This window comes from Netta rufina, assembly GCF_964035555.1.
Source record: "Netta rufina genome assembly, chromosome: 1".
Taxonomy (NCBI): Eukaryota; Metazoa; Chordata; class Aves; order Anseriformes; family Anatidae; genus Netta; species Netta rufina.
The window spans coordinates 24,781,799-24,809,283 of NC_140123.1; the positions used below are offsets into that span (position 1 = coordinate 24,781,799).

The 27,485-nt window shown below is 36.4% G+C and overlaps 1 protein-coding gene across 4 annotated transcripts in view; it reads left to right on the top strand.

Moving 5' to 3' along the window:
* Positions 1-27,485, top strand: part of NBEA (neurobeachin) — a gene marked incomplete at both ends in the record, with an annotated part of 514,126 nt that overhangs the window by 145,508 nt on the left and 341,133 nt on the right. For all 4 annotated transcript variants that reach the window (XM_084292135.1, XM_084292133.1, XM_084292136.1 and 1 more), the window contains 12 exons: positions 1,021-1,129; positions 3,448-3,600; positions 4,401-4,569; positions 12,899-12,978; positions 13,518-13,580; positions 13,688-13,785; positions 15,009-15,101; positions 18,228-18,336; positions 21,666-21,747; positions 21,982-22,105; positions 22,447-22,639; positions 22,920-23,939. In XM_084292135.1, the coding sequence (XP_084148261.1) occupies positions 1,021-1,129; positions 3,448-3,600; positions 4,401-4,569; positions 12,899-12,978; positions 13,518-13,580; positions 13,688-13,785; positions 15,009-15,101; positions 18,228-18,336; positions 21,666-21,747; positions 21,982-22,105; positions 22,447-22,639; positions 22,920-23,939 (2,293 nt within the window). The remainder of the gene's footprint in view (positions 1-1,020; positions 1,130-3,447; positions 3,601-4,400; positions 4,570-12,898; positions 12,979-13,517; positions 13,581-13,687; positions 13,786-15,008; positions 15,102-18,227; positions 18,337-21,665; positions 21,748-21,981; positions 22,106-22,446; positions 22,640-22,919; positions 23,940-27,485) is intronic.

Here is a 27,485-nt window from a genome sequence, read left to right on the forward strand (position 1 = left end):
TTTCTCCTTTTCCTCCGGGTTTTCAGCAACAAATGAGTATATTTTTGTTTCCCTCTCACTACACAAGAACCAATCGTGATTTCTTTCTCTGACAGTGAATTGATCTGCCATATATTCCCTCTCTTTGTTGGTTTTCATAACATAGTTTCACCAGACGATGAGTCTGTCCCCTGAAGTCTTTAATATCTCTCCAGTTTCTAAACTGAACACTTTTTTCAATTTTTCCCCCCTGCCCCCAACTTTCTCATCTGGTGCTTTCTTAACACCTCATGGATATTGAGCACATCAGAGCACATCTGGGAAACTGGGATGGGCTGCTGGGTGACTTCCTTGCTGCTCTGAGTCTTTTTGTGCATTCCTACAAGAATGAAAAGTGATTCTCAGCCTTTATTTGGTGAGGCCTAGATACAATTTTAATGTTTGGTCCTGAGAAAGTATGATGGAAGCTCTTCACCTTGCTGTTACACTGTGGTTTGTGCTGGGCATCGCTGCCCACATGCATGTTCAGCCATTTGAGTCCTCATTTCCATGGTAGTAGTGTCTATAGGAACTGAAAGTGTGGAATGATGATTTATACCTAGGGGTTGCATATTTTGCTATTTAGCATAGTCTGGATGGTCTGATGGCTGGACACAGCCTTTGGCCTGCATCATTCTAGAATCATAAGCTGGATCCCAGTCTTCATCTCCTGCCTCTGCCAACTGCAAGACCTTTGGTTAGAACTGCAAGTTGCAGGACTAGATACTTAAAAACTTGGGATAATTCCGATCAAATCAGGAAAGCTAAAACAAATATTTTTCCACTTCTATAATAATAATAACTCCCACTCCTACCATTGTAATATGTGAACAACCATGGGAGAAATTTGTGAACAAGAAATGTAAGATTTAGATTCTTTCAAGGAATTGTTCACCACTTTAAGCCTGTTTCTGTTCATTTAATAGCTGGTTAATATTGGGAATGCAACAGACTGATTCTTCTGTATTTGTAACATGAAAAATGCTTGTTCTTTACATGCAGCGCTACCCTATTGGCTTTCTTGGTTGAGCTTCTTAAGAGTTCAGTAGCCATGCAAGAACAAATGCTTGGTGGAAAAGGATTTCTAGTCATTGGCTACCTCCTCGAAAAGGTATATGTTTTTGATTGTTTTGTTCTTTGTTCTTAGTATTCTACTGCCATTCTTGTATTTCATCATTTAGATGAAATCTAAAGGCTGGTAGAATAAAACATATCTGTGGTTTTAGACATTTTTATTTGTAATTCTTCTAAGTTGTCTACAGGAGTTGTTTGTTTTTTTTGTTTGTGTGTGTGTTTTGTTTTGTTTTTAATCTTATTTGTCTCTTATCTTCCAATATTGAAAGAAGCAATTTTTTGGATCCTGTTTACCTAATTTATGCTTTTACTTTAGAGCTGTTTGTGAATCACTTTAAATGTATTTTCTTTTGTGTTTCTACACTCTCTGTCCACTAAACTCTCTTTTAGGCAACTTGTATCGTTCCCAGTTTGTACAAGCATATCACAGACATGCAATAATTTAGGTTTACATTTCTTTGTTGTGTGTGTTAATAAAAATTAAGTTAGTCCTCTGTGGCTTATTTCTGAAATTGTTGATGTAGTTGATCTGGGTTTTGAAGAAAAAAGCTATAAAATAATTTTCTTTAGGAAAAAAACAGTTGCAAGTGGCATTTCCTTTGCTTATTTGTTTTTAGACATGTTGAGCAGTTATCACAAAGCTGAGTTTCAGTTCAGATGCTTACCTGACAGATGTTATCTGCTCCCTGGCCCCAAAACCTTATGAGATCCAGTTACTGTAATTATGCACAGCTGACAGTAGTTTGTTTTAATATTATTAAAATAGTAATACTCTTACAGTTGAATCTTATGGCTGTGACATTCTCGAGTGGCTGATATTATATGTGATCAGTATAATAACAATCATTTGAGGAGTTACCTTTATAGTTTTGTGTTCTCCAATGATTAAATTATGATAATCATGCATTTAAAAATGTATTGAATTTTAAAGAGGAGTTATAAATAATTTCTCTTATACTGATGCCTATGTTATTTGCACCTAGGAAAATACATTCTTACAGAGAAAGAGTTTACCTTCATTGAAGTATTATATGAAAGTAGATTATTCTCTTTGCATCTATGTTTTCCATACTAAATAAGTGTGATTTAAACTGTTGAAGGATTATTGTAAGATTTTCATTTTTGTTTTATTTTGCTGTGGTAGGTTTTCTTGTGATATATAGTCAGAATGAATTTACAAAGCTCTTAGCTCCAGTTCTGTATGTTATGTGCAGGCAGGCCAGTGAGTCCACATGGAGTCCTTTGCTCTTGAATAGAGCACTGTGGTTCACACACACTGAATACATTGTACATTTATATGTACAAATAAATGTACATTGTACATTTGTTTTTTGTTTGTTTGCTTGTTTTTTAATGCTATATTTGCCTTGGTTGAAGTTTTTTAAAAAGATGTATTTTATTTTTTTCATTATGTGCTTCTGTTCAGTTGGCACACGTCAGGAAAAAAAAACCTTTTGTTTCCCAGTCAGGCTCTATTTTATTATTTGTAAATTATCTGTTGTTCATTTTCTGACATGAACATCAAAATAACCTGTTTGTTCTTATTAGCTGCAGACTGTTTATTGTGATTTGTGATGTACAAGCCAAAGGAAACTCAATATCCAGACTGAACTTGTATTACTGACAAATGGACTTCGCATCTAAAAATAACAAATCTGCATGTTCCCAGACTGTATTTATAGCATTAAATGTAATTGGAACATTTTGTAGGGAAGGCAAATGGGAGGATTTTTAGTGATTTTTTTCCTATTGGTTCCTTTTGTTTACTTGGTATATAAAGAAGTTTGTCAAAGACCACATGCCATGTTGCTACTTAGGAGCAGGTCTTAGCAGTGGTTTCATAACATATGCTATGAAGTTGAACAGCTCTCTTAAAATCTGAGGAAACTTTGAACCCAAATCCTTAATTACTTACGTTTAACAAAGCAAGTTTCGCAGTAATATGTATTTACATGTTGATAAACCCGATTTCAGTAAGATACACAAACTAACTAAAGAAGAGCTAAGGACTTCAGATGGAAGTTCTCAAGGCACTGTGTAGCATGATGTAGCATGCTGACTGGCTTGTATTAAAACAACCAAAAAAGGAAAAAATAAAAAGGATTTACACTGAGTTGATTAATATTTTGAACTCATAAAATGTAGTCCTTAGAATGATCATAAATATTATTATGAAATATAAGTTGTTGGTATCTTTTTGTATATTCCTTTCATATCCAATGAAATAAAAACATATGAGGTTGCATATATTTAGTAAAGATGAGCCTGGTGAAAATATCGTTTAATATTTCTGCTGTATTTTAATGAAGAAGTCAAAAAAAAAATCCTTTTTTTTTAATGATTATTTTTCCCCAGTCATCTAGAGTTCATATAACCAGAGCAGTTCTGGAACAATTTTTATCATTTGCAAAATATTTGGATGGATTGTCTCATGGAGCACCTCTGCTGAAGCAATTATGTGATCACATCCTTTTTAATCCTGCTATCTGGATACATACCCCTGCAAAGGTAATTGTACACTTGACAGATGTTATGACTCTTATACAGTGAAGTGAAATAGTAGTGTTCTTATATGCCATGGGACTTTTATATATATATATATGTATATACACATATATATATATATATTTATAATTTATGAACATGGTAATAGCAAAAACTTTTTAGATCAAGAAGTCTATCCCCTGCTTAACTATAATCTCCAGTGAGTCTTATGCATTTGTAAAAGTAGTTAAAACCTTGCCTAAGATTCTGGCTAATTCTATCAAAATACTGTTTCTGGAAACCCAGTCCCTTCTTAAGTGGTTGCGTTGTTTTCCTAGTGATAAAGCATAAGCGTATGTATTTTTATTTGTAAGCTAAAAGTAAGCTATCTTTTATTCACATACATTTTCCCTTTTGATTTAAATTATGTATTTGGTTTCATAAAACTATAAAAATAAATCTCATTTATCTCTGATTATAGTGAAAAAAAATATTTCCCTAAAAAATCACAGTTCAGAAATGTGGACAAAAGTGAAAACTGGCATGGTCCTAAACCCTAAAAACATATACTTTTAGTATAAAAATACAAAATATAATACAAACCAGCACAATTATTTTTGCATTAATCATAATCATAGACAATTTAGGTTGGAAGGAGTTTCTGGAGGTTATTCCAGATGAAGATCCAGTCTCTGCTGCCTGTAAAGCTTTTTTTTTTTCTTACATTTTTTTATATCCTATTCAAAGTAAGTCCTAACAACTCTTCAAATTAAAGCTGTTAATATTTACCTTGCACCTATGCAAATAATTATTTCATTTCTTAGGTGCAGCTGTCCTTGTATACCTACTTGTCAGCTGAATTCATTGGAACTGCTACAATTTATAACACTATACGCAGAGTAGGAACAGTTCTGCAGTTAATGCACACACTGAAATACTACTACTGGGTGGTTAATCCTGCTGATAGCAGTGGCATTACTCCTAAAGGGTTAGGTAAGTACCATGCATAAGAAATATATTATAAACACTTCCTGTATAGCAAGGTTTATGATGTAAATTTGTCAAAGCTCCTTGGATTTATAGACAAGGAAAGTAATAAAATATAGACAAGGTAAGTAATCAACAATAATCAGTACCAGTCTTCAATGACTGTACAAGTATTTTTAGTAAAACTCTGACAAGCAAGTTACTCACACCATTCTTTACATTTGTGTATTCCCAACAGATTCTTACTCTGGTCTTCAGTGTTATGTGGGGCTACTTTAAAAACATAGAAAAATCACTGATTCTTCTGTACCAAAAAAGAAATGTTGTATATCTCATATACCAAACAAAGTTTTGTAGGGTTTGAATATCATAATGATTGATTTGTAGGGTTAAGTGACATTGAAAACAGAGTGGAAACCTCTGGTTCTTACTACTGAGATTTCCAGTTCAATAATATTGTCCTTACAAAATAGAGATTGATTTAACTTTGTTTATAGTCAGGTGCTTTGTCTAGCTCAGGAAACATTAAACAGTAGCAACAACAAAATATGATAATACATAAAGGCTAAATGCTGCATGTAACAGATGTGTATTAACCAGAGCATCAAATCATTGTAATCCTATACACTCCAGCTGTAATGTCATTACATTTAGCAGACTACTTGTGTAAAGAAGGGAGGATTTGGCAGAAAGTCTCTTAAAAAATAATTGATATTAGAATGTTATTAATTATCTTTATTCTGTTATTACATTACTGTCATGCTGAAAAATTGAACAACTGAGAGATGCAGTAGTGCTGTCAAATATGCAAATATTTAAGAATCTGAATACAGATAAGTTATTGGCTAATTCTTCTATTATTGGAGCTATGTTCATAGCTGTATGTAATTATTTTGTGAATAAATAAAAATTGAAGGAACAATTCTTATATATACTCACAGGCAGTGGAATTATAACTTGTTGAGGCCCACAGGAATAGCTGTCTGAGGATGCTTAATCTAGGATAAGAATTGTTCCTACCGTTTTTATTATTAACAAAAAAAATAAAAAAATAGAGCTGGGATCTCATTCAAAGTTATCTCACAGTATAATGTCAGACTAACTATATTCTTCATAGAATAATTAAAAATTGCTTTAAAAATACCTAACAAAAGCACACTGCGCTTCTGTTCTCTATTCATTTGAATGAAAAATTTGTAATATCAGATTATGAAAATTAACTGCAGCTGTTCCTTAATTAGCTTGGATTTTTTTTTTTTTTTGAATGATAAAAAAGTATTTTCCACTGATACTGACTCTGGATTCCCTCTGCCCAAACGGAATTAAGCCACATTCATCTTTAGTACCTACAAAGTAGGTGTTTCAGTTTGAGCTAGATGTCTGCCGATAATAAACAAAGGAATATATGATGGATTCAGCTGCCTGCATTTGGCTTTTGAGCATTGTTATAGTCTCTGTGGGGCATCCTACTTCCTTTTCAGGGTCTGCTGCAGAAAGATGCAGGTGTCCTGTGTTTCACTGTTAGCAATGTGTAGATATCTTAGATACCTTATGGTGTGTCAAATTGCACTGGAATGTACGTTTAGGAAACTGAATCCTGACCTGGGTCAATACGGACTCTTTGGTTTGAAAGGTGTTTGCTCTCTAGTCTCTATTGGCTATATTGACTAGCCCTCCACTGACTTCAGTGGAAGGTTAGAAGCAGGTCTTATGTAAAGCCAAGTATACTGTAGGTGTCTACAAGTAGGGTTAGCTGAATCCTGCCGTAGGGCTGACTCTCCAGCCTCGTGCTTGTGACATCCTGATGAAGATTACACTGCAGTGCTGCTTAGGCACAGTTTTACCTCCGGGCAAGCTAACCAGAAATGAGCTCAGAGAGGAATTAGGAAGTTAGATGCCCAGCTGATGAGTTTATAAACACACTGTTATTTGTGACTGTAGAATGACCAGCTACTGGGAGGTAAAGTTTCCAGATGTCAGCTACATTTACATCTAGATAGAGATCTGGAAAATTGCTCAATTAGTTTGAGATTGCAAGTTTGATTATATTGTCTACTTTTTGCTCTAATTCTTTTTTGTTTGTTTGTTTGTTTCTTTTTTATTTTAATTAAAGAGTACCTGTAGTTCTGCATCATGATACTAGTTCCTAACAACACTTTGGAAATGTATTGCATGTTACAGACTTCCCTATGGCTAGGCTTGCTCTTTTGTGGAAATTGTGTGACATTTCTTTCTGTGGGAGATATGGCTTGCTTTTTCCTTGCCCAGATCTGCCTCTCTGCAGTGAGCTGTATCTTTCGAGTATTCGTATCTGTAAGGCCACTTGTGTAGCTACAAAAAATATATAATGTATTCATCAAAATCTGAGCAGAAGGCATGGGGTAAACAAGGACACAAAATTAAGAATGAAAAATGAATCAGTTACTGTGAATTAGCATACGTATGGCTCTTTTACTTCCCTATCTTTTCTCTAATTCTTATGTATTTTAAGGGTGTAGTACATTCTCTTCTCATTTGTGTCAATTCCAGACTAGGCACATTTGTTTCTGTAAGAATACAACTAGATAGCTCTCTAAAATGTAATTGGATAGTGCAGATTACTGTTTGTTTGGTGTAGTGGTACGACAACAAAAATCACAATTACTAAGGCCTGTGCAGTGTAATTGGGAAGGCATTTTATATATGGTGAGTCCATGCACCTTTTCAAAATATGTATAGATCAGAATTTCCTCCTTTGGTCAGCTAGGTTTCCAGATAAACTTACCTTTCTTCGAGGCTAATTTCAACTTCTTCCTTGTTCCTCCCTGTTGCTTAGACTGCAGAAAGTCCTATGTATTTGATACAGCTGTATTGTGTAGTATTTCCTATCTAAAAATGACTTTCATTGTATTGAGTTGAACATATTGGCTTGCCAGGGAAGAAGATCAGTGACATGGCACTGTATCAGCAAATCAACAGTAAGATTTTTTTGCTATTATGTTACAGGTTGCTTCTGCTTCTAACTAGCACAGGGGTAATAATTATGATAACTTGTAATCAAATGACTGCGGAAACATATTAATTGCTGATATGATTGTTGCTAAATTTCATTTCATATTAACTTAATTTCATGTTGTTTTATTGAACACACATTAATTACTTTCATCGATTGATAAAATTCCCTAAAACTTTTCAAAATGTTTGATTGACTGGATATTATATTACTTCATTACTTTTCTTCTCCAGACATCCTTTTTTTTAACATTAAGTGAAATCTGCCAATGTGATGTGGAAATCTGGTTGATTCAGGCTCATGATCTTAGAATGCTACAAATAGAAAAAGCTGTAGATAATACTGCCTTATGTTTTTTTCTTTACACTTCCATTTTCAGCAATTCATAACTTCACCAGTCCTAATAAATCAGAGAAGTTAACTGTTCCAGGATGTTGTTTTTGTGTTGATTTTATTAAACAGCATGCAGCCACTACTGCCACATATTGTCTGCAAGTTTACCATTCATTAAAAAGTAACACAGTGTGTAAAGAGAAGTTTGTAGAAGCAAGAAATTTAGGCTTATAAAATACAATGATGTGAACATTAGACTTGCTGCCTCAAAAGTGTCATTTGATATTTCAGAATGAAAGAATGAGACCTACTGAGTGGTAGTTTTACTGTGAGAAACAGAAAAATATCACAATATGAGAAAATCATAGAATTGCAGAATGGTTTGGGATGGAAAGGACCTTAAGGATCATCTAGTTCCAACTCAAGGGGTTGGAATAGTGGTCTAGTGGACACTTTCCACTAGAAAGCTTACCACTGAATCAAAGCCCCACCCACCTTGGCCTTGAATGCTTTCAGGAATTGTTCATCCACGGCTTCTCTGAGCAACCTGTTACTGTGCCTCACCACCCTCTGATTTAAAAATTTCTTCTGAATATTTAATCCAAATCTACTCTCTTTTAGTTTAAAGCCATTACCCTTTGTTATATCACATCACTCCCTGAAAAAGTGTCTCTCCCCACTTTTCCTTTAGGTTTTAAGGCCTAGAAGTCCACTATAAGGTTGTAGAATCATAGAATCATTAAGGTTGGAAAAGACCTCTAGGACCATCTGATCCAACCATCCCCCTACCACCAATATTACCCACTAAGCACCACATCCAACCTTTCCTTAAACACCCCCAGGAACGGTGACTCCACCAATTCCCTGAGCAACCTGTTCCAATGCCTGATTACTCTTTCTGAGAAGAAATTTCCCCTAATTTCCAACCTGAACCTCCCCTGGCGCAACTTGTGGTCATTCCTTCTAGTCCTGTCACTAGTTATCTGTGAGAAGAAGCTGACCCCCAGCTCCCCACCACTTCCTTTAAGGTAGTTGTAGAGAGGAATAAGGTCTCCCCTGAGCCTTCTCTTCTCTAAGCTAAATAACTCCAACTCTCTCAGACTCTCTGCATAGGAGAGATATTCCAGCCCTCTGATCATCCTTGTGGCCCTCCTCCAGACACACTCTAACAGGTCTGTGTCTCTCTTATGTTGGGAGCCCCAGAGCTGAATGCAGTATTTCAGGTGGACACCACCTGAAATATAGCAGTATAGAGAGGGAGAATCACCTCCCTCAGCCTGCTGGCAATGTTTCTTTTGAGGCAGCTCAGGATAAGATTGGCTTTTTGGGCTGCAAGCGCACATTTCTGCTCATGGAGAGTTTTTCATTCACCACTACCCTCAAGTTCTTCTCAGGCTGCTCTCAATGTATTCTCTACCCAGCCTGTATTCATGTTTGGGATTGCCTGAACCAAGTGCAGGACAGTGAATATAGCTTTGTTGAACTGCATGTTGTTCACATGGGTCCACCTCCTGAGCCTGTCCAGGACGGCATCCCTTCCTTCCAGCGCATCAGAATGAAATATAGTATTTCCTTATCAGAGACATCCGAAGCTTGAAGCTAACTTGGAATAAGACAGAATCACAGAATTTTCTAGGTTGGAAGAGACCTCAAGATCATCGAGTCCAACCTCTGACCTAATGCTAACAGTCCCCACTAAACCATTTCCCTAATCTCTACATCTAAACGTCTTTTGAAGACTTCCAGGGATGGTGACTCCACCACTTCCCTGGGCAGCCTGTTCCAGTGCCTCACAACCCTTTCAGTGAAGAAGCTCTTCCTAACATCTAACCTAAAACTCCCCTGGCTCAACTTAAACCCTTTCCCCCTCGTCCTGTCACCAGGCACGTGGGAGAACAGGCCAACCCCCACCTCGCTACAGCCTCCCTTGAGGTACCCATAGAGAGCGATAAGGTCGCCCCTGAGCCTCCTCTTCTCCAGACTGAAAAATCTGAAAGAAACTTTAATATAAATCATGCCAATATCAGAAATTTGACCATGTTATACTGTTTTCAGATAATTTGCTATCATATTAAAAGTAAGCTTATTCATGCAGACATTTTAATAGCGTAATGCTTTCTTCTTGTATACATTTATAATTTTTTACACAGCAATATCGAAACACATTTTAATATTAGCAGTTTGATTTACTATTACCTGCAGACATTTTTCTGCTTTGAAGTTTTATTGCTTTCTCCTGTCTTAATAAAGCACAAAGTTGGGTGTGTTTTCTGTACTGACTGAGTTTAGTATACCCTCTTATTTGACTAACATTTTTTCTCAAAAAAAAGTGAAAGTTCACCTCCTGATTCTTCTGCAATTCAGCTTATAAAACAGGACATGCAAACATTTTGAATTACTTAAAAACTCAAATGCTTGTTTCAAATTTGGTTTTCTATCTTCTTTTTCATTATTGCTTTCATATTTCAAATTAGTATTTCTTTCTTAATTCACTATGGTAAATTTATGTTTTTTTGTTTCCTTCTCAAGTATTAGAAACACTATTTCAAAATGTATAGATACTTGATACATATATGATACTTGATACATTTTTTAATATAATTTTGCTTGATAGTTTTACATTTCAGATGTACATGTACATAAAGGAAGCAAGTTTTCCACTTAATACTATGGAATTGAGTTTCTTATTTTATTGTTGTGTTTTGTTTAATTATTTGTTCTTGATTCATTTGCCAGTTATAAATAGGTGGCAGGAAAAAATGACTTGTTTTTGAAGACCACATTAAATGGAAACCTGTGAAATAATCCTGAAATTAGGAAGTACAGCAAAATAGTACAGCAAAATGCTGTGCAGACCATTCTTCCAGTACTTGTAGCTAACTGGTTTACATAGCGTTCAATTTCTCTAGCCTCTGTTATTTTTCTCTACCAGTCCTCTTTTAATTTTCAAAGTAATGAAGTCTTTTGAGTAGAGACTCTCCCTATTTTTCTGATTCTAAGGCAATGAAGTTTCAAAACACAATTAAAATACAAGGAAAAAACAGTAACGGAGGACAAAAGCAAAAAAAGAAAAAGCATTGTTCAGTCTGCTTGGCATATAACCTGCAAGCAAGAACTCCTTTTGTGTCTTTTGCATGTTGAAGAACTCAAAAGGGTTCTTCTGTATCTCCAGAGAAACTATTGGGTATGTGAATAACTATGAAACTCAGGTATCTTTGAAGAGGTTCCAATTTGGGATATTCTCTTTTTAATCCACCCTTTGAAATTTCTGTTACAAGAAGGCTTTGTAGAGCTCTCTGTTGCCTTATTGTTCCATTTTCTGTTTCCATAATTACAGTCTTTCAGGAAAGACAAAACACCTCGGATTTTAGGCATGGTTTTCAGATATTTTCTGTTATGAAACCTGGTAAGGTGTAGGAAGGCAGAGGCAATGTGAAGACACAGATTTCTGTGATGCAGTTAAAGGAGTTAGATTCTGCATTTCAATTAAGGGAAAAAATAGCTGTTGGCTAGCAACACCATTGCCAGAAAAGCACATGCAGTTTTTAATGTAGTGCATTTGGTACCAAAACATTCAATTATGTTTTTACAACAGGAAATGGGTGTTTCATGGTGCCATTAGAATGTATTCATAGAAAACTGTTCATATAGCTTCAAAGCCTAAGCAAGAAATTTTTACAACAATACCCTTACAGTTGTGACATATGATGGTATGGGGAGAAAGCTGAAAGTTATTTGCTTCTTTCTGAAATTTACTCAACTCTACTTCTCTTCCATCTGAAACAGGGAAGAAAACTTGAGAGGATTAACTAGTCTGTTTCTTCTTCCTTGCTAAGCAAATACAACTCATCTTCAAGTTTGCAACAAGCACTTTCCTGAATTAGCTATGTAAAGCAGTGACTTCACTTTGAGGAGTGGAGCCCGAAATTTAATATATAAATGCATATATTACAATTTTGGATTTAACTGGATTTGAAATCCTACTGAGATGTATATGTTATTAAGTTTTGATATTTGTTTATCAGCAAAAGATAAAATGGTTAATGAAAAAGTAAATCAGGATTCACTGATTTTCACTGTGCAAAATTTATGACTGTGTATGACACATATTGTTTGAAAAGTAGGAATTTAACAAAGAAATTTCCAGTTCAATCTTAGCCATTTATGAAAGGGGAGAATGGAATATACAGTATAGCGAAGTTCAAATGAATATATTTATTCTAAGTCTTTGCTTCTTGCTTTTCTTAAAAGAAAATCTATTTTCTTTAGATTTGGTTTTATAATGTGTTTCTACAAACAAAGTTTTTAAAGGATTAAGGATTGCTGACTTTTTTTTTTTTCTGTTTTAAATTGATTTTATTTTTTGGACTCCTTAATTCTCTTCAATTAAATTGTTTGTTTCTGTTGCAAGTAATAGCCATCACTAATATTTCATTAATTTGTTTTTTTTTGGATTTCATTCTGATGGCATTAACATAGTGGGCTAGTTATTCCAAGTTATCATCAAAAATTTTAGGTGAGATTTGGCTTTGTATTCATATCCTTCTAAGCTTATTTATACTACTTACTTGCACTGTTTTCAGTGGAATTTCATTCAATATAGTCAATAGAACTAGATTTTTATCCTGAATTGTGCACTGACCTTGGGACAGTTGAGTAGAATTAGTCAATAAAGAGACTGGTTGTCTATATTCAGATTTGTATCTCCTGGATCGTATGAGAACATGATCCTACAAAGCCTATACCTTAATTCACTTGTGTGAGTCAAGGTCTGATTACTGCCCTGAAGGGCAGTGTCTTGTGTTCTTGTGTCTTTGTTTAAAAAATATATCTGGATTTTTTTTTTTCTTCAAAAATGAAACATCATTCAAGGTGCATTGTGTCGTAAAATGTTATTCTGAAAGTTTTATATAATGAATATAATATGAGATCTGTTGTAGGAACTGAAGAAGGTGCACTCATTAGAGGAGTTAACTTATATTTAAATGTGGTATATTTTGCTTCTTCCAGATGGTCCTCGGCCCTCACAGAAAGAGATCATATCACTAAGGGCATTTATGCTTCTGTTTCTGAAACAACTTATTCTTAAGGTAAAACAGTCAATTACAGATGGAAACCATTAATATCTGTTATATAGGTTCTTTCACAGTAGTAAATAATTGATACCTATCAGGAGTTATATCTGTTTCTGGTTGTTAATTTTAATTGATGCACATAATTCTGACAGACATAAAGGCAGTAAATGCATACAATATTTCTTATTAACCTCACCAAACTAAGCTATATATATATATATTTTTTTATTATTATTATTATTTTTTTTTTTGTTGAGCATCAGGAATTGGAAGAGTGGCAGTAATAGCTGATACCATCGAAACACTACACTATGAGAATCATTTCTAGCAGTAATAGAGGCCTGACTTCAGGCTGTTTTGTATTTCCACTGTAGTACGGAAAAGGAATGTAGTGAAAATGAGAATTTAGTTCTTTGAAGTATACATAGTAAATTTGTAGGATTACTTGACTCAGTCCAAGTTTTCTTAGGCCATGCTTTAAAGAACGAATTTTCTCTCAAAAAAAAATCTCATATTTTCTTTTTCTTTTTCTTTTTTTTTTTTTTTTTTTTTAGGATCGAGGTGTGAAAGAAGATGAACTGCAGAGCATATTAAATTACTTATTAACAATGCATGAGGTACATTACTGTAATTACCTATCTTTTACTGTAATCACTTGTATCAGATCTGTGGGAAGCTTGCTGTTGAGGTTAGTTTGTCAAGTAACATTGGTCTTGTCATACAGGATGAAAATATTCATGATGTGCTGCAGCTGCTAGTGGCACTAATGTCCGAACATCCAGCATCCATGATCCCTGCTTTTGATCAGAGAAACGGGATACGGTAAGACAGTGAAGTGAGAAAATATTTTAAAAGTAGTTGCAGTATTACCACTCTCCAAATGCCTTCTGTTTCACACAAATATCACAACTGCTGATCTTTCAAAGTACAATTTTATTAATTTGGTATATAACTTTTTCAAAAACAGACTGGTTTTGGATAGCTCTGAGACTAAAATTTTCCCCTTGAGGTTATCACTATCACATTTGAAGGTAAATGTACTGCTGTACTTATTTCTCAATCTCAAATAGAATATGTAATTAACAAGATACATCAAAAAGCCAAGTATCTATCTCAGAATCATTGAATATTCTGTCTTCTGATGTTTTACATAATTTGGGGAAGAGGAAAATGAGAGAAATCATGTCCTAATCTCTCAAATTCTCTCTGAAAAAAAAAGTAAGGTGTCCGTGGAACTTATATGTTTATGTGCTTGTTCATACTTTTAATATCTGATAATTGCCAGAAAAGTAGGGTGTGTTTTTTTTTGTTTGGTTGGTTGGATTTTTGCCTGACGTGGTAATACAGGATTTTTCCAAGATTAATAAATTTAATGGTAATAATTTAATATTTACTATAGGTTTTTATTTTGCATTGTACTTTGGAAAATACAAGAGGAATAGAAGAAAAAATGCCTATCACTGATAAATTCAAACCGTGTGTTCTATAAAATATTTAAAACTTCATAATACTACTTGTATTTAAAACTATTTGAATGGCAACGCTAGGTGAAACAAAAGTATAGGGAAGACCTGTTGAAAAGTTAGGACTTTTCTATCAGTTTTCTATCTATAGTTCTATAGCAAAATAGCAAAAACAAACAAACAAACCACATTTTTGTTTTCTGTACTATCCAGGTACTTCAAGAAACCACCCTGGTGTAACTTTGTGTTCCAATCTTTTCCTTTTGTCTTAAGCTATAACTTCTCAGGCTATCTTTTATTTTCTTCTTCTAGTTAGGGAAGACTATTAGGAAAGTTTTTTTCTTTCTGTTATGAAACATTGAACTGAATGAAAACGCACCATGCCTCTAACCTAAAGAGCTTGTAATCAAATTCTTATACTGTGCTTGGTGATTTCAGTATACCCTTCCATTTTATGTAAATTGTTGGGTTTTAGTGTTGTAAGTTCCCTATAAGATATTCCTGTTTAGTGAAATACAATCTGTATGTGTGATGTTCGGTAATAAAATGAAAAACCTTGTGAATTTGTTTTTCTTTTTTTAGAGTAATTTATAAATTATTGGCTTCCAAAAGTGAGAGTATATGGGTGCAAGCTTTGAAGGTTCTTGGATATTTTCTCAAACACTTGGGCCATAAGTAAGTGTAGTTTTAAAATTATTGTAGTAGTGTAAATTCACAGTTCTTTATGCCTTTTTGTCATAATTACTTTGCATAATTTGACAGTCTTCAGAAATGACATAGAATAAAATTGTTACATTTCCCATTTAATCATTTGCACATTCTGTTACCTTTATACATTAGGATAAAATTGATCTTCTAGTTAACTCGTTACTATTATGACATCTGAAAAGATATAGTGTTTATATACCAAATATACGATATGTTGAAAATTAAACACTGAAATGATCTAAAACCATTTTTCAAAAATACATTTTAGAAATTTCTCTTACACATTCAGGTAAGGGTTGTAGGAAACATGGTTGTCATCAAAAATTTGTTGCTCAAATTTTCAGTGTGATTGCAATACGTGTGTCAGGATTGTACTTTTAAAAATACCTTCAAACTGATGGGGAAAATTAAATATAATGTGTTATTCACATGGAAATGATTCAGAATAAAAAGTAAACAGCAAGTAAATGATCATAAAAAAATGAGGTAAGATCATGCCTCTACAACAAGGGAAGTAAGAAATATTCATATTTAAAATGATCTGTGTCACAAAATAGATGTACTTAGTCTCATCTTCCCTTATTTGGTGTTAAGAAAAAACTGAAAATCATGCAGGGCTATGTAACCTGCTGCTGATCACTTTTCCTCTTGTATGCAGATATTCCAGTGGGATAGTATGCAGGATGGAAATTAGCAATGTGCTTTACTGTAGACTTCATCACATAAAACCTTCTCAGAAGGTAAAGAAACTAGGACTCCAGACAGAGTGCAGTATTGCTATACATGCTTTTCTCCATAAGATCAATAAAGTATGACAGTGTAATTGAGAGGCAGCTGAGAACATACTCCCAAATGGGATTTTCTCATGGGATCCAGCAAACCAAAGAGCATTCTGGGAATTGATAAAGCAAATTCATAGTCCATTCAAGAATCTCAAAGGGCTTTTCAAACATTGCTTACTAAAAATGGTTCAAATTCATAGGAGTTGAATTAAGACACACCAGATAAAGGTTTAACTTGCACAGAGGCCTGTGTCCAAATAAGTACATTTGTTCAAATCATTTATTGCATATGCAGTAAACTGAATAGCAAATACTGAGCAGAACATTACAGAAAAGAAAAACTGAGATTTTTCAGAAGCTGAGATTTCTGTTCCTGATCCTGAGCATCTCTTTGTAATTATGTATGTATCTGTAGAGTTTCCATTCTTCAGTGAAAGTGCTTACTTAACATGACAATTAAAAAAAAAATCTTATTTTGTCACGTAATTGAAGTCATTCAAATCCACTTGAATATTGTGCATCTTTCAAGGTATCTTTGAATATTAGGTTACTTTGAATAAAAAAATAAATAAATAAAAATCTGCAGAGTCCTAGGTATCTGTGAACGTTCACATTTTAGGTAGATTTCAGCAACTGAAAATGTCTCCCATTTTCATATCTTATAACTAATGCTTGTGAGGTGTGCCTATTTGTGCACATATATGTGTGCATATGCATAGCTATATAAAATTGTAGTCAAATACGGAAAATTCTAAGAAATTGCAAAATTGTAAACCACGTACATTTTATAAACAACTTATAAAATTATATTTTATATCACAGCAAACAGGCATTCTTTTGGCATTCTACTTTAATGCACTAAAGTAGAATTGCATAAAGAGATGTTATAATTTATGAAATCAGAACCAATACAACATTAATAACCAATGAATAAATTAAAAAAAAAAAAAAGGAATCAAAATAATACACAGTTACCATTCAGTAGATTTTCTTTGCAGATTAACCAAAGAGTTGAGATGATTAGCTACTTGGACAAGATGAAACTCTGAATTTTGTACTTAATTTTTGTTTGTGATCTGTGATGACAGACCACTTTGCCTAACCTTAACAGTAGGCAGAATAATATTCATTTCATTTTCTACGTCCTTGATGCTTCAAGGCAGTTACAGCCAGATTTTTACTTTTTATCCGCACATTTAAATCCTCTTAAAACAGGACTGTATAGGCTTGTATGTTTATAATTTTCTACTTGTAATTATATCTAATCTCAAATACAGCAAAATAGAGCTACAAAATACATTAACATGTGCTATTTTTGGTGTTTCTTAACATTTTTTTCCTTAATAATTAGTCTTACCAGTTTTGGAGTGTCTTTACAATAAAGATTTTTTATTATTATTATTTACAAGAATTCATACATTATGTAAGTCAGATCAGGTAACTACAAAGCAAAATTTGGTTTAAGTGTAACTAGCATAGGTATTCCAATTATTTTTCCCTTCCATGCATCACATCATAGCTTGCAAGGTTGAATACACATAGTTTTTCTCGTAAGTTATGAACTCCTTTCAGTGTGACAAAGACTAGACACTGTTTTAACATGTTGCTACACTCTTTTGCGGTTATTTGAAGATTTAAATATAATGTATTCATTTCAAAAATTCTAGAATGAATCTGTGTGATTTAAGCCTGTGTTATCATCAGCAATCATGAAAAGGGTACTTCTTAGCTTAACTAGGAAACTTTACTAAGTATTATTTCATATTGTCCTGCTGCTTTCATATAGATTGTTAATTATTCTGAATATTATTCTTTATTTTGTATTTATTACAGCAGTAGATAAATGTAATGATGCAATATACAATAAGTACTCGATTTTTAATTCTGTATCCAATTAAAAATGAAGAGTGTTTGAGGATATATACAATTCACTGATGTGAGCTGCTTTCTTCTCTGCTTTTTAAGATTATAGTATTTCTTGTTCCTGACTGTAAAATTCCCCTCAATCAATTTGAATTTCATAGCTTTCAGGATCATAGTGAATGAGAGAATTATGTGCCATTTTATTTTATTTAAAATAAAAAAATAAATCCCAAATATAGTATTGCTTACTGTGAATCTTCATATACTACTACAATAACATTCAAATCAGGAAATACCTTAAATGATGTTTAATTCATAATATATGCAGAAGAACAGGTTTTAGAACTTTTAGTACAACATCAAAATATTTGACTTTAGTGTTTTTGCATTTACTTGAAAATTTTCAGCATGCTTGGCATTTTCATAGAACTTTTGTTTTCTCTTTCAGGCGAAAGGTTGAAATCATGCATACTCACAGTCTTTTCACTCTTCTTGGAGAAAGGTTGATGCTGCATACAAATACAGTGACAGTTACAACATATAACACGCTTTATGAGGTACAAATTATTAAACATACAGATTGTAATCTCTACTGTAAAATGTATGGCTTAATTACATTTTTGTATACATAGCGTTTTTGTACACTCTGGGGTTTGCAATATCCTGATTTGCAAGACTTTTGAGATTTTTTTATTATTTTTTTTTATTTTAAGGAAGGACTCTGGCTCAGAATTTATACTCCCATGCTTTGGATATTTTTGTATATTCTTAATAAAACTTTTTATTTACAGCATCACAATGGGTGGTGGAAAAGATCCTGCTATTTAAGTTGTTCATCACTTTCAAAAATAATAATAACAATAAGGTTAATGCAGGCCTGCAGGCCCATACTCCTAAATTGTTTGGACTAGAGACTGCTAGAGTGCTAGAACTAAAGAAATGCATTTTTACCATTTTTACTTTTTTTTTTTCCCCCCTTTTGGTGAAATTCTTTTCAAGTTAATAAAATTTAGAAAAGTGCTGTTTTTTCTTTTTTTAACTAGCCATGTTGATATGATGATAACTTAACACAGTCACTTTGATGTAACAGATACTCTTTCAGGAAACTAAATGTGACCTAGAAACATTTAAATGTCTAGCAGCCTCTTGCAGAAAAGTAATTTTTGATGATGCACAATTTAGTTTATATATTATAAACATGAAGTTGGTCCAAACCCACATGAAAAATAAGGACATTTTTGGTGACAGCCCACATGGCTTCATTATAAAGCAAATCATGCCTGACAAATCTGGTGGTCTTCTACAATGGGGATACAGCATTGGTGGATAGGGAAAGAGCAACTGACATCATCTACATGGACTTGTGCAAAGCATTTGACACTGTCCCTCGTGATATCCTTGTCTCTAAATTGGAGAGACATAGATTTGATAGACGGACCATGTGATGGGTCAGGAATTGGCTGGGTGGTTGCACTCAAAGCATTGCAGTCACTGGCTTGATATTCAGGTGGAGATCAGTGGCAAATGGTGTTCCTTAGGGGTCAGTGCTGGGACAGGTGTTGTTTAACATCATTGTTGGTGGCAGGGACAGTGGGATCAAGTGCACCCTCAGCAAGTTTGCTGAAGACGCCAAGCTGTGTGGTGTGACTGATAAGCTGGAGGGAAAGGATGCCATTCTGAGGGACCTGTACAGGCTTGAGAAGTGGGACTGTGTGAACCTCATGAAGTTCAGCAAGGCCAAGTGCAAGGTGCTGCAGCTGGGTTGGGGCAATCCTGAGCACAAATAGAGGGTGGATGGAGAATGGATTGAGAACATCCCTGAGGATGTTCTTGGTTCTTGGGGATGTTGATTGAAGAGAAGCTCAACATGAGCTGGCAATCTACACTTGGAAGACCTAGTACCCTAATATCCGGGACTGTGTCAAAAAAAGGCATGGCCAGCAGGTCGAGGGTGGTAATTTTCCCCATTCTACTCTGCTCTCATGAGACCCCACTGTGTTCAGCTCGGGGGCCCCCAACAGAAGGCTCTTATAAAGAGAGGCTGAGATTTGGGGTTGTTTAGCCTGCAGAAGGAGTTCTCCCTCCAGGGAGATCTTACAGTGGCCCTCCAGTACCAAAAGGGGGTCTACAGGAAAGCTGGAGACACTTTATCAGTGAATGTGGTGATAGGACAAGGGGTAATGTCTTTAAACTTAAAAGAGGGTAAATTTAGATTAGGCATTAAGAAGAAATTCTTTACTCAGGGAGTGGTGAGGCACTGGAATATTTTGCCCAGAGAAACTGTGGATGCCCCATCCTTGGAAGTGTTCAAGGCCAGGTTGGATGGGGTGTTGAGCATCCTGGTTTAGTGGAATGTGTCCTTCCTGTGGCAGGCAGGGATTGGAATTCAGTGATATTTATAGTCCCTTCTAACCCAAATCATTCCATGATTCACAAGCAGGTAGAAAGAGCAATTGAATCTGATGATAGTATCCTAGACTGAGTGGAATAACTAGATATGTGGTTCTAGAAAACATATCTCAGCTCTAGTTCTATTTGAAGAGGAGATACACCTTTAAAGAACATATTTCATTTGGCTCATTACATTATTTGTGTTTGTATGTGTATCTGGGTATCTGTATTTAGTTTGGGAGATTTTTGTCTCCTCAACCCACATACAGACATCCCCCGGCTGTACCGCATCCCATAGAGTCCCCTCACAGTCATATATTCCTTAAGTCTCTTTTTCTGATAACTGTTAGACCAGTTACTGGTATAGCAGAGACAATATACCTGCTCTTATTTCAGTTCTTGGAAAATGTTCTTGTCTTATGTGTCTTTGGTTGGTTGGTTGTTGTTTTTTTTTTTTTTTTTTGCATACAAAATGCACAATATCTCAATAAACCTAAACTCAATTTTTTAATGAAGTACTCCAGTATTACTTTTTTAACATGTCCCACCATTATTCCTTAATGGATCTTAAACCTGAATAAGTTACTGATTTCACCAGCCTTGTGGTTAAATAGCCTTAGGTCAGTTTCTGCAGATGAAATTTACAGGGAAGCTATTTCTGTTTCATAGCAAATTTTAATCAACGAATTTCACTTTTAATGCTGGTTTAGAAAAATTACAGAATCTTTGTTTAGTTTTTATATATTTAGCCATAATTGAGTTTAATATAGAAACTGAAGCATTTTACTGGTGCTTCTCTTAAATATAGCTGATATATTTATTCAACACTTGTCTTGAAGTTTGTAGACCTAGGAGATGTTGTAGACAGCTGCTATATCTTTGAACTGAGACAAACATGGTGATTTTACTTACTGTAATATACAAATATCCATGGTGTAAACAACAGTAAATACTATCTGACAGTAGGTTTTCTGCTGACAGGAATTACTTCATTATGAATTCACTATTTTTTCAAACAAAATAATTCCCTTTTCATTTCTGGTGACTAGGTGTTAAACTCTTCAATGTGAGAAGTCAGAAACTTTAAAGAGATTAAGATAAATAAGTATGAACATTGGAATAGGATTTTTGGTAATTCTCTTCCCATTGTTATCAGATTGCTTCTGTGAGCAATACCTTATCAAGCAAACAGCAAGCTTAACACCTAGGTTTCTCCTAGTTTATGGCTTACATAGACTCATCTCTTAAAAACATTGCATGTTTATTGAGCTAACTAAAACATTAGCCAACCACAGTACATCCATGAAAGTCTTATTCCTTACATGGAGGAATTGTTTTATTGTATTCTTGAAGAATAAAATTTTACCAAAATGTTTTATATGAAGTTACAGTGTGGCCATGATAAATGGTATTCTTAACATTTAAAACACGAACAAAGAAATGCTATACCTTTTAATTAAAAATCATAACAGGAACTTAATATTCTGTGTTTTAGATTTTGACAGAACAAGTGTGCACTCAAGTTGTTCATAAACCACATCCAGAGCCAGATTCTACAGTGAAAATACAAAATCCAAGTAAGTACTATATATTATGTTTGTACAATATATATATTGCTTAGATTTTTATTTGTTTTTGAAAGAATACGGTTCTTTCAAAAGGCAAGAATGTTTTATTAGCATATCTCAAGTGCACTTGAGTTTCAGTTACTTGGTTGCTGTCAGCATATTGGTTGCTGTCAGCAACTTTATTTTATTTTTATACCAAATGCTGTTAAAATGTGTTATTGTAACTAATTTATTCTTTCAAAGTGATTCTTAAGGTGGTGGCAACGCTGTTAAAAAACTCCACACCAAGTGCAGAGCTGATGGAAGTTCGACGTTTGTTCTTGTCTGATATGATAAAACTCTTTAGTAATAGCCGCGAAAACAGAAGGTATGTCACTACAAATAGTATTTTCTCATCCTTGACTTGTGGATAATAGCAATCTGTTGTACTGTGTGTAGAGTTTTATATTGTAGATTAAATTAAATGTATAAAAATAAATTTAATAGGTTTGTGGTTTCTTTTCTCAATTCAGTAACTAGTAATTGGTTCTTCTGTTAAGAATATATTTCAAACTTTTATGATCCTAAAGTACTTTTAAGGTTTATTCCTACAGTTAGATTGATTTTAAAGTAGATGCACCATGTTATTTTCCTCCTATTTTAACTTTCGTAATGTTAAAATAAGTAAGCTTGCTTTGGATATATTTTGACCTAATTATTTCACTTTAGATGTTTACTTCAGTGTTCAGTGTGGCAGGACTGGATGTTTTCTCTGGGATACATTAACCCTAAGAACTCTGAAGAGCAGAAGATCACAGAGATGGTTTACAACATTTTCCGTATTCTCTTGTATCATGCAATAAAATATGAATGGGGAGGCTGGAGAGTGTGGGTCGATACTCTCTCTATAGCTCATTCCAAGGTAAGAAATGACCCGTGAATATTCTGTTGTTGTTTTTGGTTTTGTTTTTTAAATCCTGGTAACTTTCCCGAAGGGACTAGTAATATGGTAAAATAATATTTAAAGTGATTTAGTGCCATCTGGTGGCTGTGTCTATACACGTCAAGGTGGGATTTTTTTGTCAAAAATTGCAGGTCCTCTTATGTGGAACAGTTTGTGAGTTGTATGTAATAAGCTGTTAAGATTCTCATTAGATTTTGTGCAGGTTCATGTATTCACAGACATATTTTTTTTTTTTAAGGTCACATATGAGGCTCACAAGGAGTACCTAGCTAAAATGTATGAAGAGTATCAAAGGCAAGAGGAAGAAAACATAAAAAAGGGGAAAAAGGGTAATGTGAGCACAATCTCAGGTCTTTCATCTCAGACAACAGGAGCAAAAGGTGGAATGGAAATCCGAGAGATAGAAGACCTTTCACAAAGCCAAAGTCCGGAAAGTGAAACGGATTATCCTGTCAGTACAGATACAAGGGACTTGCTCATGGCTACAAAGGTGTCTGATGATGTGCTTGGAAATGCCGAGAGACCAGGAGGAGGAGTACATGTGGAAGTTCATGACCTTTTAGTTGATATAAAAGCTGAAAAGGTAGAAGCTACAGAAGTAAAACTTGATGATATGGATTTATCACCAGAGACACTGGTAACTGGAGAAAATGGTGCACTTGTAGAAGTTGAATCTCTTCTAGATAATGTATACAGTGCTGCTGTTGAGAAGCTCCAAAACAATGTTCATGGAAGTGTAGGTATTATTAAGAAGAATGAGGAAAAAGATAATGGTCCATTAATAACTCTGGCTGATGAGAAAGATGAACCTTCTACTAACAGTACCTCATTTCTCTTTGATAAAATACCCAGCCAAGAGGAAAAACTTCTACCTGAACTTTCAAGTAACCATATTTCTATTCCAAATGTGCAAGACACTCAGATGCATCTTGGCGTAAATGATGATTTGGGATTGCTTGCACATATGGCAGGTAGTGTAGATATAACATGCGCTTCAAGTATAATAGAGGACAAGGAGTTTAAGATTCATACAACTTCAGATGGAATGAGTAGCATTTCTGAGAGAGAGTTGGCTTCATCATCTAAAGGATTAGAATATGCAGAAATGACTGCCACAACTCTTGAGACAGAGTCTTCTGGTAGCAAAACTGTACCTAATGTTGATGCAGGAAGTATAATATCCGATACGGAAAGATCTGATGATGGTAAGGAAGCAGGAAAAGAGATACGGAAGATCCAGACAACTACCACAACCCAGGTAAGTTTCAAGTGCTGTAGCTATATGATGTAATCACTAGTCTGATGTAATCACTGTTCTTTTTTTCTGAATACATTAATAGTTTGTGGTCTGAGCGATTTTTGAACTATATTTCCTTAGTAATGTGAAAAGTTTCCATCTTCCAAGCCTACTTACTTTGAGAACTCCTTAACTTAACTTTTATGTCTGCATAGAAAATATCTCTTGCAATTATGGATGCTCAACCTGGAGAAGAGAAAGCTCCAGGGAGACCTTATAGCAGCCTTTCAGTACCTTAAGGGGGCCTACAGGAAAGCTGGGGAGGGACTCTTTATCAGAAAGTATAGTAGACAAGGAATAATGACTTTAAAGTAAGACAGTAGATTTAGATTAGATATAAAGAAGAAATTCTTTACTTAGAGAGTGGTAAGGCACTGGAACAGGCTGCCCAGAGAAGATTTGGATGCCCCATCCCTGAAAGCGTTAAAGGTCAGGTTGGATGGGGCTTTGAGCAACCTGGTCTAGTGGAAGGTGTCCCCAGCAAGGGCAGGTGATTGGAATTAGATGATCTTTAAGATCCCTTCCAACCCAAGCCATTCTATGGTTCTATGCTTTAATTTTAAAAACCTTAGCTACGAGAATCTCTTATCCGTTTCCCATATTTCCTGTAGATAGGTTAAGCAGTGCTCTTAGAATTCTGTTTTAAGCCTATTGTTAGCACGTCTTCTAAGATTAGAAATGAAATATCTCTATTTTATTATGAGATACACATAAAAGTTGTTTAGAAAGAAAAGGAATAGTTTAGGGATAATAGAAGAAAAACTGTGACTTGATTTCCAGACCAGAGATCATTATTGAAATGAGGTATCTACATTCTTCTCAGGGATTCTTTCTTGTCTAGGTATCTCTCTGAAAAATTCTAACTAGAGTTTTTGTAAAAGTGTCGTGGTTCCGCTCGAGTGGGCAGCCGAGCTCCACCACAGCCGCTCTCTCACTCCCCCTCCTCAAAGAGGAATGGGGAGAAAATATGTGAAAAGGGCTCAAGGATTGAGATAAGGACGAGAAAATCACGCAATAATTATTGTAACGGGCAAAACAGACTCGGCATAGTAAGATTTATTAGTAAGATTTAGTAATAGTAATTTAGATAGTAAGATTTATTGCCTATCACTAACAAGCGAGAGAAGTGAGAAAACAAAGGAAAAAAAAAGCAAACCAAAAGCACCTTCCCCCCCATCCACCCTCTTCCACCTCCTCCCCCCGAGCGGTGCAGGGGAACGGGGGAATGGGGGTTATGGTCAGTCTACAGCACTTCTTCTCTGCCGCTCCTTCTCGGTCACTCTCATCCCCTGTGCTGTGGGGTCCCACCCACAGGATGCAGTCCTTGATGAACTGATCCGGCGTGGGCTTCCCACAGGCAGCAGCTCTTTCAGAACTGCTCCAGATATGGGTCGGTACCACGGGGTCCATCCCTCAGGAGAAAACTGCTCCAACCTGGCTCCCCTACGGGCAGCAGCTCCTGCCGGGTCACCTGCTCCTGCGTGGGCTCCTCTCCATGGGCTACAGGTCCGGCCCGGAATCTGCTCTGGCAGGGGTCTTCCACAGGCGATAGCCTCCGTCGGTGCAGGGCCATCTGCTCCACCGTGGTCTCCTCCACGGGCTGCAGCGTGGAACCCTGCTCCACCGTGGCACTCCATGGGCTGCAGGGGGACATCCTGCTTCACCATGGTCCTCACCACAGAATCACAGAATCACAGAATTTTCTAGGTTGGAAGAGACCTCAAGGCCATCGAGTCCAACCTCCAACCTAACGCTAACAGCCCTCCACTAAACCATATCCCTAAGCTCTACATCTAAACGTCTTTTGAAGATTTCCAGGGATGGTGACTCCACCACTTCCCTGGGCAGCCTGTTCCAGTGCCTCACAACCCTTTCAGTGAAGAAGTTCTTCCTAACATCTAACCTAAAACTCCCCTGGCGCAACTTAAGCCCATTCCCCCTCGTCCTGTCACCAGGCACGTGGGAGAACAGGCCAACCCCCACCTCGCTACAGCCTCCCTTGAGGTACCTAAAAAGAGCGATAAGGTCACCCCTGAGCCTCCTCTTCTCCAGGCTGAACAAGCCCAGCTCCCTCAGCTGCTCCTCGTAGGACTTGTTCTCCAGGCCCCTCACCAGCTTCGTCGCCCTTCTCTGCACCCGCTCAAGCACCTCGATGTCCTTCTTGTAGCGAGGGGCCCAAAACTGAACACAGTACTCAAGGTGCGGCCTCACCAGAGCTGAGTACAGGGGGACGATCACCTCCCTAGCCCTGCTGGTCACGCTGTTCCTGATACAAGCCAGGATGCCGTTGGCCTTCTTGGCTACCTGAGCACACTGCTGGCTCATATTCAGCCGACTATCCACCATCACTCCCAGGTCCTTCTCTGCCTGGCAGCTCTCCAACCATTCCTCTCCCAGCCTGTAGCTCTGCTTGGGGTTATTGCGCCCCAGGTGCAGGACCTGGCACTTGGCCTTGTTGAACTTCATGCAGTTGACTTCAGCCCATCGGTGCAGCCTATCCAGATCCTCCTGCAGAGCTTTCCTACCCTCAAGCAGATCGACACACGCACCTAACTTGGTGTCATCTGCGAACTTACTGAGGGTGCACTCGATGCCCTCGTCCAGATCATCGATGAAGATATTAAAGAGGACCGGCCCCAGCACCGAGCCCTGGGGGACGCCACTAGTGACTGGCCTCCAACTGGACTTGGCTCCATTCACCACGACTCTTTGGGCCCGGCTATCCAGCCAGTTTCTAACCCAGCGAAGCGTGCGCCAGTCCAAGCCAAGAGCAGCCAGTTTCTTGAGGAGAATGCTGTGGGAGACGGTGTCAAAAGCCTTGCTGAAGTCAAGGTAGACCACATCCACAGCCTTTCCCTCATCCACCCAGCGCGTCACTCTGTCATAGAAGGAGATCAGGTTCGTCAGGCATGACCTGCCTTTCATAAAGCCATGCTGACTGGGCCTGATTGCCTGCTTGCCCTGCAAGTGCTGCATGATGACTCTCAGGAGGATCTGCTCCATGAGCTTTCCTGGCACTGAGGTCAAACTGACAGGCCTGTAGTTTCCCGGGTCTGCCCTCCGGCCCTTCTTGTAGATGGGCGTCACGTTTGCTAGCCGCCAGTCGATTGGAACCTCCCCTGATAGCCAGGACTGCTGATAAATGATGGACAGTGGCTTGGCCAGCTCCTCTGCCAGTTCCCTCAGTACCCTTGGGTGGATCCCATCCGGCCCCATCGACTTGTGCACATCTAAGTGCTGTAGCAGGTCACCAACCAGTTCTTCATGGATAATGAGGGCCACATCCTGCTCCCCATCCCCTTCCACCAGCTCAGGGTACTGAGTATCCAGAGAACATCCGGTATTGCCGCTAAAGACTGAGGCAAAGAAGGCATTGAGCACCTCCGCCTTTTCCTCATCTCTTGTAACTAAGTTTCCCCCCGCATCCAGTAAAGGATGGAGATTCTCCTTAGTCCTCCTTTTTGTGTTGATGTATTTATAGAAACGTTTTTTGTTATCTTTAACGGC